The 12,460-nt window shown below is 39.5% G+C and overlaps 1 protein-coding gene across 3 annotated transcripts in view; it reads left to right on the top strand.

The window, feature by feature from the left end:
* HERC3 (HECT and RLD domain containing E3 ubiquitin protein ligase 3) overlaps nucleotides 1-12,460 on the top strand; it is a 128,235-nt gene that overhangs the window by 96,622 nt on the left and 19,153 nt on the right. For all 3 annotated transcript variants that reach the window (XM_025386513.1, XM_025386511.1, XM_025386512.1), the window contains 2 exons: nucleotides 2,735-2,801; nucleotides 3,289-3,371. In XM_025386513.1, coding sequence (XP_025242298.1) covers nucleotides 2,735-2,801; nucleotides 3,289-3,371 — 150 coding nt within the window. The remainder of the gene's footprint in view (nucleotides 1-2,734; nucleotides 2,802-3,288; nucleotides 3,372-12,460) is intronic.

Below are 12,460 nucleotides of genomic sequence, written 5' to 3'. Positions count from 1 at the left end.
TTTTGGGGATACATGTGATAATATAATACATTATATAATTTGTAAAGTTCAAACCAATGTAACTGGGATATCCATTACCTTAAATATTTCTCTTTATATTAGAAACATTTGAATTATTCTATTTTAATGGCCATACTTCCCAAAGTAATTTATAGTACTATAAATTTATAGATTCAATACTATTCCCATCAAACTACCATTGACTTTCCTTTCAGAATTACAAAAAACTACTTTAAATTTCATATGGAACCAAAAAAGAGCCTGTAGAGCCAAGACAGTCCTAAGCAAAAAGAGCAAAGCTGGAGGTATTACGCTACCTGACTTCAAACTATACTACAAGGCTATAGTAACCAAAACAACATGGTGCTGGTACCAAAACAGATATATAGACCAATGGCACAGAACAGAGACCTCAGAAATAACACCACACATATACAATCATCTGATTTTCGACAAACGTGAAAAAACAAACAATGAGGGAAGGATTCCCTATTTAATAAATGGTGCTAGGAAAACTGGCTAGCCATATGCAGAAAACAGAAACTGGACCCCTTCCTTACACCTTATACAAAAATTAGCTCAAGATGAATTAAAGACTTAAATGTAAAAAACCCAAAACCATAAAAACCCTAGAAGAAAACCTAGGCAATACCATTCAGGACATAGGCATGGGCAAAGATTTCATGTCTAAAACACCAAAAGCAAGGGCAACAAAAGCCAAAATTGACAAATGGGATCTAATCGAACTAAAGAGCTGCACAGCAAAAAAAACTATCAGCAGAGGGAACAGAAAACCTACAGAATGGGGAAAATGTTTGCAATCTATCCATCTGACAAAGGTCTGATATACAGAATCTACAAGGAACTTAAACAAATTTACAAGAAAAAAAAAAAACAACCCCATCAATAAGTGGGCAAAGGATATGAACAGATGCTTCTCAAAAGAAGACATTTATGTGGCCAACAAACACATGAAAAAAAGCTCATCATCACTGGTCATTAGAGAAATGCAAATCAAAACCACAATGAGATACCCTCTCATGCCAGTCAGATTGGCGATTATTAAAAAGTCAGGAAACAACAGATGCTGGCAAGGCTCTGAAGAAACAGGAATACACTGTTGGTGGGAGTGTAAATTAGTTCAACCATTGTGGAAGACAGTGTGGTGATTCCACAAGGATCTAGAACCAGAAATACCATTTTACCCTGCTGTCCCATTACTGGGTATATATCCAAAGGATTATAAATCATTCTACTATAAAGACACATGCACACATGTATGTTTATTGCAGCACTATTTACAATAGCAAAGACTTGGAACCAACCCAAGTGCCCATCAATAATAGACTGGATAAAGAAAATGTGGCACATACACACCATGGAATACTATGCAGCCATAAAAATGAATGAGTTCATGTCCTTTGCAGGGACATGGATGAAGCTGGAAGCTATCATTCTTAGCAAACTAACACAGGAACAGAAAGCCAAACACCACATGTTCTCACTTATAAGTGGGAGTTGAACAATGAGAACACGTGGATACATGGAGGGGAACATCACACACCGGGGCCTGTCAGGGGGTGGGGGGGAAGGGGAAGGAAAGCATTAGTACAAATACCTGATACATGTGGGGCTTAAAACCTAGATGACAGGTTGATACCATAGCACATATATACCTATGTAACAAACCTGCACATTCTGCAAATGTATCCCAGAACTTTAAAATAATAATAATAATAATAATAATAAAAGCCTTTCTAACTGGGTGAAGAAAAAAGTAAAGATGTGTTTTCTTTAATATATATTTTATCTGTGTACTAATAACAAAACCAGACTTATTTTTGTCTCTTCAGTCTCAAGAAAGAAAAAAATATTTAAAAAGAAACTCATTTCGCTGATTAACATTAGGGAGAAGGTGAACAACTATGATAGTTTTCTTGGCTGGTGAATTTTTGGAGTGTCTGAAATCAATCTTTTAAAATTATGTTGTTGTTAAGGACAGTTAGCAGTGTTTTATGCTGAATTACACAGAGACAGTATATTTTTATGGACACATTTGGCATGCAAAGTATCAGCTTTATATGCCTGTGCAATGCATAACCTCTCAAATACAGCTTCTTTTCCTTTCTCCATCTCTTAAAAAAAAATTAGTGTGAGTGTATTTTAAGAAGAAGGCAATTCTTCTTCTTCCAACATGGCTCAGGGAAGCCAAAAGATTGGGCACCCCTGGTCTTTACCAAATAGAGACTTCTGCATTAACAAGTAAGCCATTAAAATTCCTAAGTGGATGTGGTGACTTTGTGCCTTTTTTTTTTTTTTTTTTTTTTTTTATGATGGAAGGATTATTTTACTAATGCATAAGCCAGTGAAGCTGGCTGGAGGCCCCTGCAATACCATCTCCTCATTTATATATCTACACACACACTTGCAAACTACTTCAGAGTTAAGAGGACACAAGTATGTTAGGTTAAAAATCCATCTGAATTTCTTTTCAAGTCTAATAAGATTTGTCAGTAAGAAGAGAGAATAATTAATGAATGTTTTATAGATCTAGTGCTATAATTATCTTCAAGGTGTAGGTACATGATTTTCTGTCCATCTGGATTTATGTTTATTCCAGAATCTCCTTTCATAGTTTTTCCTTGGAAATGATCTGGATGTGTAACTGAAGTAGAAACACTGTTGCAGCAGTATCTGACTTTCCACTTTTCCTTTTCTGTCATTCTATGATTAGGAGTCTCCAAGAGCTTTTAGATTACCCTGGGGAGGATGTGGAGGAGACTTTCTGCCTCAACTTCACGGTAAGAATTTCCACAGTTTACTTAGGATTGTGGCTGTCTCTCTTACCATCTGTAGAGTGATAATTAACATTAGTTCTTCTTTAAATCACAGAAAAACGTCAGGGACTTCTTTGAATCAAATTATTTTAGTCATAGTGTCTTGAGTGTTATAGGAGTTCAGTGAGTGTGTTGAATAAATGAATGAATAATTAATCTATGCACTTAGGAAAATTATTGAAGAAATAATCCTTCCTACTCTTGACACATATTCTTGAGTTCGTGTCATTTTCTCCTTTAGTGCATTTATTGGCAACTCCATGTCCTAAAACAAAAGATGTTTTTTAACGTGCTAATGTTTTCTGACTCAAGTTCTCATTATTCTCCCACTAATTTTCTGTAATAGTCATGGAACTACATTTGTTTCTAAAGCCTCTCTCAGTCATTTGAGTTCTACAAAGATGAATGGTCAACAAAATTGAAATATTTCTTTTTTCCACCTTAAATATAGATCTGCCGAGAAAGCTATGGAGTGATTGAACAGAAGAAGCTGATACCTGGGGGAGATAATGTGACTGTGTGCAAGGATAACAGGTTAGTCCTGGCCTTGGACTGTTGCAGATGCTGCTACTTCATATTTCTGCAGTTTGACATTTAAGACCAAAATAAAAATTACTTTTTAACGTTAATACCTTCTTCAGAGGGGAGGTAAGGGTGATAGGGCAAGAATTTACAGATTTTAAATAATTTTTCTTTTTTTTTTTTGGGCGGACCCAGGCTGGAGTGCAGTGGCATGATCTCGGCTCACTGCAGCGTCTGCCCCTCCAGGTTTAAGCAATTCTCTGCCTCAGCGTCTGGAGTGGCTGGGATTAGAGGCATGCACCACCACGCCCGTCTAATTTTTTATATTTTTAGTAGAGATGGGGTTTCACCATCTTGGCCAGGCTGGTCTTGAACTCCTGACCTCGTGATCCACCCACCTCGGCCTCCCAAAGTTCTGGGATTACAGGTGTGAGCCACCGTGCCCGGCCTAAATAATTTTTAATAGCAGAGCAAGCACCAGGACTAGATTCAGGAGATAACTGTTTTAGTTCTAGATCTGCATGTTTTTGGCTTTGACTCTGAGCAAGTTACATAAACTGTTTGGTTTCAGTTTTCTCATCTGCCAAATGGAGATTATAATCACTGTCCTCTCTACTTCATGGGATGTTTGTGAGAATGAAATGAGATAATTTACAGGAAAATACTTTGGAATGAATGAACTGCCAGAGTCTAGCACAGAGTTTCTAGTATCTAACAGAGTGCCTGGCACAAAAGTACTCAAAAAATATGTGTTGAATAAATGAATTTTATAAAGATGCTTACTATCACTGCTATTTTACCGCTGAATGATTTGTCGTAGAGGTTTTAAATTAAGTTATTCTCTCTGGATCATAACAACAAATTCAAGTACATTTGATTTTTCAGGATGATTCATAATCTCTGAGTTAACTCTTTAGAGGAGAGAAGATGCTCATTTTTGCTTACTTTTATATTAAATTATGCTAATCTGCATGAAATCAATTTACTTTACAAACACTGAGTGACTACTGTGTGTCAGCCATATTGCTGGGTATAGAGGGTGAATAACTTCCATCCTTAGAAGCTTGGGATTAGTTGAGAAGGGTCAATGTATGGAAATAATTGCGATAGCATCCAGTGTATGTGATAGAAGTTTTAGCCCAGGTGCCACGGTACTAGAGTAAGAGGTTACAACGCTTTTATCAGACATTAAAGAATGCAAGTTGGAGGAAACATTTTAGGCACCAAGTGAGTCGCGACTTTCCAGTTTGACACATGATAGAGAATGTTGGATACTTGTGGAGTGGGGACTGGTGTACGGATGAAGGGAGACTGTAGTAGCATCAGAGTGGAGGTTATCAAGGCCTTGAATGGCGCTTGGAGTAGAACATGGTTGGTTTCTATTTTAGAAAGATTACTTTGGGGGTCATGTGGAAATAGACCATGTGCAGGGATACCCATTAGGAGGCTTTTGAGGTAGCTCAGGTAAAGGATGGTAACAGCCAGAACAAAGGCAGTGGGAAACAGAGTTGGTTATATAACCAAATAGGAGCTAGTGTCTGATTATATATGGATGGTATGAGAGAGGCATATATTGATAATAATGCTGAAGTTTCTAATTCAAACACTAACTAATAGAAAACAGAGTCTATAAAGCAGGTTCAAGGGAACAAGTTCCATTTTGAATATATTGATATTGATATGTCTGTGTGATACCCAGGTGATTGTGTTTAGAGCATAAAATTTATGTATCTCAATAAAGAAGTCTTATATGGATATTTTTTAATTAGTTATGTGAGCCTCAATCACCATTGAATTTGAGGTTGCTTACAGCAAGAATCAACAAGAAAGAAGTGGTGAAATGAAAAACAAGGACAAGGAAAATGTAATTTCTTGGAGGAGCTATATAAGTTAGAATAAAATGCAGACTCTTGAGGATGTGAGCATAATTCGCCCATAGGCTAGCATTGAAACTTGTTGGCTTAAGGAAAGGGCAGGTGGGGGGTGGGAAAGGTGAGAGAATGACAGTCTTTCTTTGGAAGCCTTTAGAGAGGAAAGCAAGGTTTCATTTAAGCTATGAAAAAAGATACAGATGTGGAGAAACTAGATGCTGTTTGTACGCATGCAGGAAAGTTAAGTAAAACTCACTCTGGACTTTTACTGGCTTCTTCCTCTAAATACTTGGGAAGATGCAATTGGAGATCCTATTAAATTCAGTCTATCCAAGTGATCTATCTTGGTTTTCTTCCACAATCTTTCCTTTTGAAAATAGGAATGGGCTGGGTGCAGTGGCTCATGCCTGTAATCCCAGAACTTTGGGAAGCCAAGGTGGGTGAATTGCTTGAGCTCAGAAGTTCAAGACCAGCATGGGCAAGATAGCAAAACCAAGTCTCTAAAAAAAATACAAAAAAAAAAAAAGAAAATTAGCCAGATGTGTGGTAGTGCATATCTGTACTTCCAGCTACTCAGGAGGCTAAGGTGGGAGGATCACTTGAGCTTGGGAAGTGGAGGCTGTAGTGAGCCATGATCATGCCTCTGCACTCCAGCCCAGACAACAAACCAAGACCTCATCATTGACAGACTTCTATCCTTGACTTTTTTGTTTTTTGAGACGGAGTCTCACTCTGTCTCCAAGGCTGGAGTACAGTGGTGCAATCTTGGCTCGCTGCAACCTTCACCTCCTGGGTTCAAGTGATTCTTCTGCCTCAGCCTCCCCCGTAGCTAGGATTACAGGCGTGTACCACCATGCCCTGCTAATTTTTGTGTTTTTAGTAGAGACAGGGTTTCGCCATGTTGGCCAGCCTGGTTTCGGACTCCTGACCTGGGCTGATCTGCCCGCCTCAGGCTCCCAAAGTGCTGGGATTACAGGCATGAGCCACTGCACGCAGCCCATCCTTGATGTTTTTAAAAAACAACTCGAGGCTAGTATGATCTCATAGAGCATTCAGTAACCTTTTTTTTTTTTTTGCCATATAAACCTTCCAGACTATCCAAGAAGCCTCAGCTTTGGGGAAAGTGAGCTTTAGTATCAGAGTTGAGTGAAATGATGCAGAAGCCACCTAGACACCCAACAAAAATGGCTTCAGTTGATGAAATTATCTTGGCTCTAGAAACCTAATATAGAGGCTAGTTTTGATTCAAGTAAGAATGTTGCAATCAAAACCCTTGATAAGAATCTCTTGGGGCTAAAAGCAGTTTCCTTTATATAACATTGGTACTTTTTTTTTTTTTTTTTTTTTTTTTAATTTTATTTATTTATTTATTTATTTATTATTATTATACTTTAAGTTGTAGGGTACATGTGCATAACGTGCAGGTTTGTTACATATGTATACTTGTGCCATGTTGGTCTACTGCACCCATCAACTCGTCATTTACATCAGGTATAACTCCCAATGCAATCCCTCCCCCCTCCCCCCTCCCCATGATAGGCCCCGGTGTGTGATGTTCCCCTTCCTGAGTCCAAGTGATCTCATTGTTCAGTTCCCACCTATGAGTGAGAACATGCGGTGTTTGGTTTTCTGTTCTTGTGATAGTTTGCTAAGAATGATGGTTTCCAGCTGCATCCATGTCCCTACAAAGGACGCAAACTCATCCTTTTTTATGGCTGCATAGTATTCCATGGTGTATATGTGCCACATTTTCTTAATCCAATCTGTCACTGATGGACATTTGGGTTGATTCCAAGTCTTTGCTATTGTGAATAGTGCTGCAATAAACATACGTGTGCATGTGTCTTTATAGCGGCATAATTTATAATCCTTTGGGTATATCCCCAGTAATGGGATGGCTGGGTCATATGGTACATCTAGTTCTAGATCCTTGAGGAATCGCCATACTGTTTTCCATAATGGTTGAACTAGTTTACAATCCCACCAACAGTGTAAAAGTGTTCCTATTTCTCCACATCCTCTCCAGCACCTGTTGTTTCCTGACTTTTTCATGATCGCCATTCTAACTGGTGTGAGATGGTATCTCATTGTGGTTTTGATTTGCATTTCTCTGATGGCCAGTGATGATGAGCATTTTTTCATGTGTCTGTTGGCTGTATGAATGTCTTCTTTTGAGAAATGTCTGTTCATATCCTTTGCCCACTTTTTGATGGGGTTGTTTTTTGCTTGTAAATTTGTTAGAGTTCTTTGTAGGTTCTGGATATTAGCCCTTTGTCAGATGAGTAGATTGCAAAAATTTTCTCCCATTCTGTAGGTTGCCTGTTCACTCTGATGGTAGTTTCTTTTGCTGTGCAGAAGCTCTTTAGTTTAATTAGATCCCATTTGTCAATTTTAGCTTTTGCTGCCGTTGCTTTTGGTGTTTTAGACATGAAGTCTTTGCCCATGCCTATGTCCTGAATGGTACTACCTAGGTTTTCCTCTAGGATTTTTATGGTATTAGGTCTAACAGTTAAGTCTCTAATCCATCTTGAATTAATTTTCGTATAAGGAGTAAGGAAAGGATCCAGTTTCAGCTTTCTACTTATGGCTAGCCAATTTTCCCAGCACCATTTATTAAATAGGGAATCCTTTCCCCATTTCTTGTTTTTCTCAGGTTTGTCAAAGATCAGATGGCTGTAGATGTGTGGTATTATTTCTGAGGACTCTGTTCTGTTCCATTGGTCTATATCTCTGTTTTGGTACCAGTACCATGCTGTTTTGGTTACTGTAGCCTTGTAGTATAGTTTGAAGTCAGGTAGCGTGATGCCTCCAGCTTTGTTCTTTTGACTTAGGATTGTCTTGGAGATGCGGGCTCTTTTTTGGTTCCATATGAACTTTAAAGCAGTTTTTTCCAATTCTGTGAAGAAACTCATTGGTAGCTTGATGGGGATGGCATTGAATCTATAAATTACCTTGGGCAGTATGGCCATTTTCACGATATTGATTCTTCCTATCCATGAGCATGGTATGTTCTTCCATTTGTTTGTGTCCTCTTTGATTTCACTGAGCAGTGGTTTGTAGTTCTCCTTGAAGAGGTCCTTTACATCCCTTGTAAGTTGGATTCCTAGGTATTTGATTCTCTTTGAAGCAATTGTGAATGGAAGTTCATTCATGATTTGGCTCTGTGTTTGTCTGTTATTGGTGTATAAGAATGCTTGTGATTTTTGCACATTAATTTTGTATCCTGAGACTTTGCTGAAGTTGCTTATCAGCTTAAGGAGATTTTGGGCTGAGACAATGGGGTTTTCTAAATATACAATCATGTCATCTGCAAACAGGGACAATTTGACTTCTTCTTTTCCTAACTGAATACCCCTGATTTCTTTCTCTTGCCTAATTGCCCTAGCCAGAACTTCCAACACTATGTTGAATAGGAGTGGTGAGAGAGGGCATCCCTGTCTTGTGCCAGTTTTCAAAGGGAATTTTTCCAGTTTTTGCCCATTCCGTATGATATTGGCTGTGGGTTTGTCATAAATAGCTCTTATTATTTTGAGGTACGTTCCATCAATACCGAATTTATTGAGCGTTTTTAGCATGAAGGGCTGTTGAATTTTGTCAAAAGCCTTTTCTGCATCTATTGAGATAATCATGTGGTTCTTGTCTTTGGTTCTGTTTATATGCTGGATTATGTTTATTGATTTGCGAATGTTGAACCAGCCTTGCATCCCAGGGATGAAGCCCACTTGATCATGGTGGATAAGCTTTTTGATGTGTTGTTGAATCCGGTTTGCCAGTATTTTATTGAGGATTTTTGCATCGATGTTCATCAGGGATATTGGTCTAAAATTCTCTTTTTTTGTTGTGTCTCTGCCAGGCTTTGGTATCAGGATGATTTTGGCCTCATAAAATGAGTTAGGGAGGATTCCCTCTTTTTCTATTGATTGGAATAGTTTCAGAAGGAATGGTACCAACTCCTCCTTATACCTCTGGTAGAATTCAGCTGTGAATCCATCTGGTCCTGGACTTTTTTTGGTTGGTAGGCTATTAACTATTGCCTCAATTTCAGAGCCTACTATTGGTCTATTCAGGGATTCAACTTCTTCCTGGTTTAGTCTTGGAAGAGTGTAAGTGTCCAGGAAATTATCCATTTCTTCTAGATTTTCCAGTTTATTTGCGTAGAGGTGTTTATAGTATTCTCTGATGGTAGTTTGTATTTCTGTGGGGTCGGTGGTGATATCCCCTTTATCATTTTTAATTGCGTCGATTTGATTCTTCTCTCTTTTCTTCTTTATTAGTCTTGCTAGTGGTCTGTCAATTTTGTTGATCTTTTCAAAAAACCAACTCCTGGATTCATTGATTTTTTGGAGGGTTTTTTGTGTCTCTATCTCCTTCAGTTCTGCTCTGATCTTAGTTATTTCTTGCCTTCTGCTAGGTTTGGAATGTGTTTGCTCTTGCTTCTCTAGTTCTTTTAATTGCGATGCTAGAGTGTCAATTTTTGATCTTTCCTGCTTTCTCTTGTGCGCATTTAGTGCTATAAATTTCCCTCTACACACTGCTTTAAATGTGTCCCAGAGATTCTGGTATGTTGTATCTTTGTTCTCATTGGTTTCAAAGAACATCTTTATTTCTGCCTTCATTTCGTTATGTACCCAGTAGTCATTCAGGAGCAGGTTGTTCAGTTTCCATGTAGTTGAGCGGTTTTGATTGAGTTTCTTAGTTCTGAGTTCTAGTTTGATTGCACTGTGGTCTGAGAGACAGTTTGTTATAATTTCTGTTCTTGTACATTTGCTGAGGAGTGCTTTACTTCCAATTATATGGTCAATTTTGGAGTAAGTACGATGTGGTGCTGAGAAGAATGTATATTCTGTTGATTTGGGGTGGAGAGTTCTATAGATGTCTATTAGGTCTGCTTGCTGCAGAGATAAGTTCAATTCCTGGATATCCTTGTTAACTTTCTGTCTTGTTGATCTGTCTAAGGTTGACAGTGGAGTGTTGAAGTCTCCCATTATTATTGTATGGGAGTCTAAGTCTCTTTGTAAGTCTCTAAGGACTTCCTTTATGAATCTGGGTGCTCCTGTATTGGGTGCATATATATTTAGGATAGTTAGCTCTTCCTGTTGAATTGATCCCTTTACCATTATGTAATGGCCTTCTTTGTCTCTTTTGATCTTTGATGGTTTAAAGTCTGTTTTATCAGAGACTAGGATTGCAACCCCCGCTTTTTTTTGTTCTCCATTTGCTTGGTAAATCTTCCTCCATCCCTTTATTTTGAGCCTATGTATGTCTCTGCGTGTGAGATGGGTCTCCTGAATACAGCAGACTGATGGGTCTTGACTCTTTATCCAGTTTGCCAGTCTGTGTCTTTTCATTGGAGCATTTAGTCCATTTACATTTAAGGTTAAGATTGTTATGTGTGAACTTGATCCTGCCATTATGATATTAACTGGTTATTTTGCTCGTTAGTTGATGCAGTTTCTTCCTAGCCTCGATGGTCTTTACATTTTGGCATGTTTTTGCAATGGCTGGTACCGGTTGTTCCTTTCCATGTTGAGTGCTTCCTTCAGGGTCTCTTGTAAGGCAGGCCTAGTGGTGACAAAATCTCTAAGCATTTGCTTATCTGTAAAGGATTTTATTTCTCCTTCACTTATGAAACTTAGTTTGGCTGGATATGAAATTCTGGGTTTAAAATTCTTTTCTTTAAGAATGTTGAATATTGGCCCCCACTCTCTTCTGGCTTGTAGAGTTTCTGCCGAGAGATCTGCTGTGAGTCTGATGGGCTTCCCTTTGTGGGTAACCCGACCTTTCTCTCTGGCTGCCCTTAAGATTTTTTCCTTCATTTCAACTTTGGTGAATCTGGCAATTATGTGTCTTGGGGTTGCTCTTCTCGAGGAGTATCTTTGTGGCGTTCTCTGTATTTCCTGGATTTGAATGTTGGCCTGCCCTACTAGGTTGGGGAAGTTCTCCTGGATGATATCCTGAAGAGTGTTTTCCAACTTGGTTCCATTTTCCCCCTCACTTTCAGGCACCCCAATCAGACGTAGATTTGGTCTTTTTACATAATCCCATACTTCTTGCAGGCTTTGTTCATTTCTTTTTCTTCTTTTTTCTTTTGGTTTCTCTTCTCGCTTCATTTCATTCATTTGATCCTCAATCGCTGATACTCTTTCTTCCAGTTGATCGAGTCGGTTACTGAAGCTTGTGCATTTGTCACGTATTTCTCGTGTCATGGTTTTCATCTCTTTCATTTCGTTTATGACCTTCTCTGCATTAATTACTCTAGCCGTCAATTCTTCCACTTTTTTTTCAAGATTTTTAGTTTCTTTGCGCTGGGTACGTAATTCCTCCTTTAGCTCTGAGAAATTTGATGGACTGAAGCCTTCTTCTCTCATCTCGTCAAAGTCATTCTCCGTCCAGCTTTGATCCGTTGCTGGCGATGAGCTGCGCTCCTTTGCCAGGGGAGATGCGCTCTTATTTTTTGAATTTCCAGCTTTTCTGCCCTGCTTTTTCCCCATCTTTGTGGTTTTATCTGCCTCTGGTCTTTGATGATGGTGATGTACTGATGGGGTTTTGGTGTAGGTGTCCTTCCTGTTTGATAGTTTTCCTTCTAACAGTCAGGACCCTCAGCTGTAGGTCTGTTGGAGATTGCTTGAGGTCCACTCCAGACCCTGTTTGCCTGGGTATCAGCAGCAGAGGCTGCAGAAGATAGAATATTTCTGAACAGCGAGTGTACCTGTCTGATTCTTGCTTTGGAAGCTTCCTCTCAGGGGTGTACTCCACCCTGTGAGGTGTGGGGTGTCAGACTGCCCCTAGTGGGGGATGTCTCCCAGTTAGGCTACTCAGGGGTCAGGGACCCACTTGAGCAGGCAGTCTGTCCCTTCTCAGATCTCAACCTCCGTGTTGGGAGATCCACTGCTCTCTTCAAAGCTGTCAGACAGAGTCGTTTGCGTCTGCAGAGCTTTCTGCTGCTTTGTTGTTGTTGTTGTTGTTGTTGTTGTGTAGCTGTACCCTGTCCCCAGAGGTGGAGTCTACAGAGACAGGCAGGTTTCCTTGAGCTGCTGTGAGCTCCACCCAGTTCGAGCTTCCCAGCAGCTTTGTTTACCTACTTAAGCCTCAGCAATGGCGGGCGCCCCTCCCCCAGCCTCGCTGCTGCCTTGCGGGTAGATCACAGACTGCTGTGATAGCAATGAGGGAGGCTCCGTGGGCGTGGGACCCTCCCGGCCAGGTGTGGGATATGATCTCCTGGTGTGCCTG

The sequence above is a fragment of the Theropithecus gelada genome, chromosome 5 (assembly GCF_003255815.1).
Source record: "Theropithecus gelada isolate Dixy chromosome 5, Tgel_1.0, whole genome shotgun sequence".
Classification (NCBI taxonomy): domain Eukaryota; kingdom Metazoa; phylum Chordata; class Mammalia; order Primates; family Cercopithecidae; genus Theropithecus; species Theropithecus gelada.
This window is presented reverse-complemented; position numbering and strand designations above follow the sequence as displayed.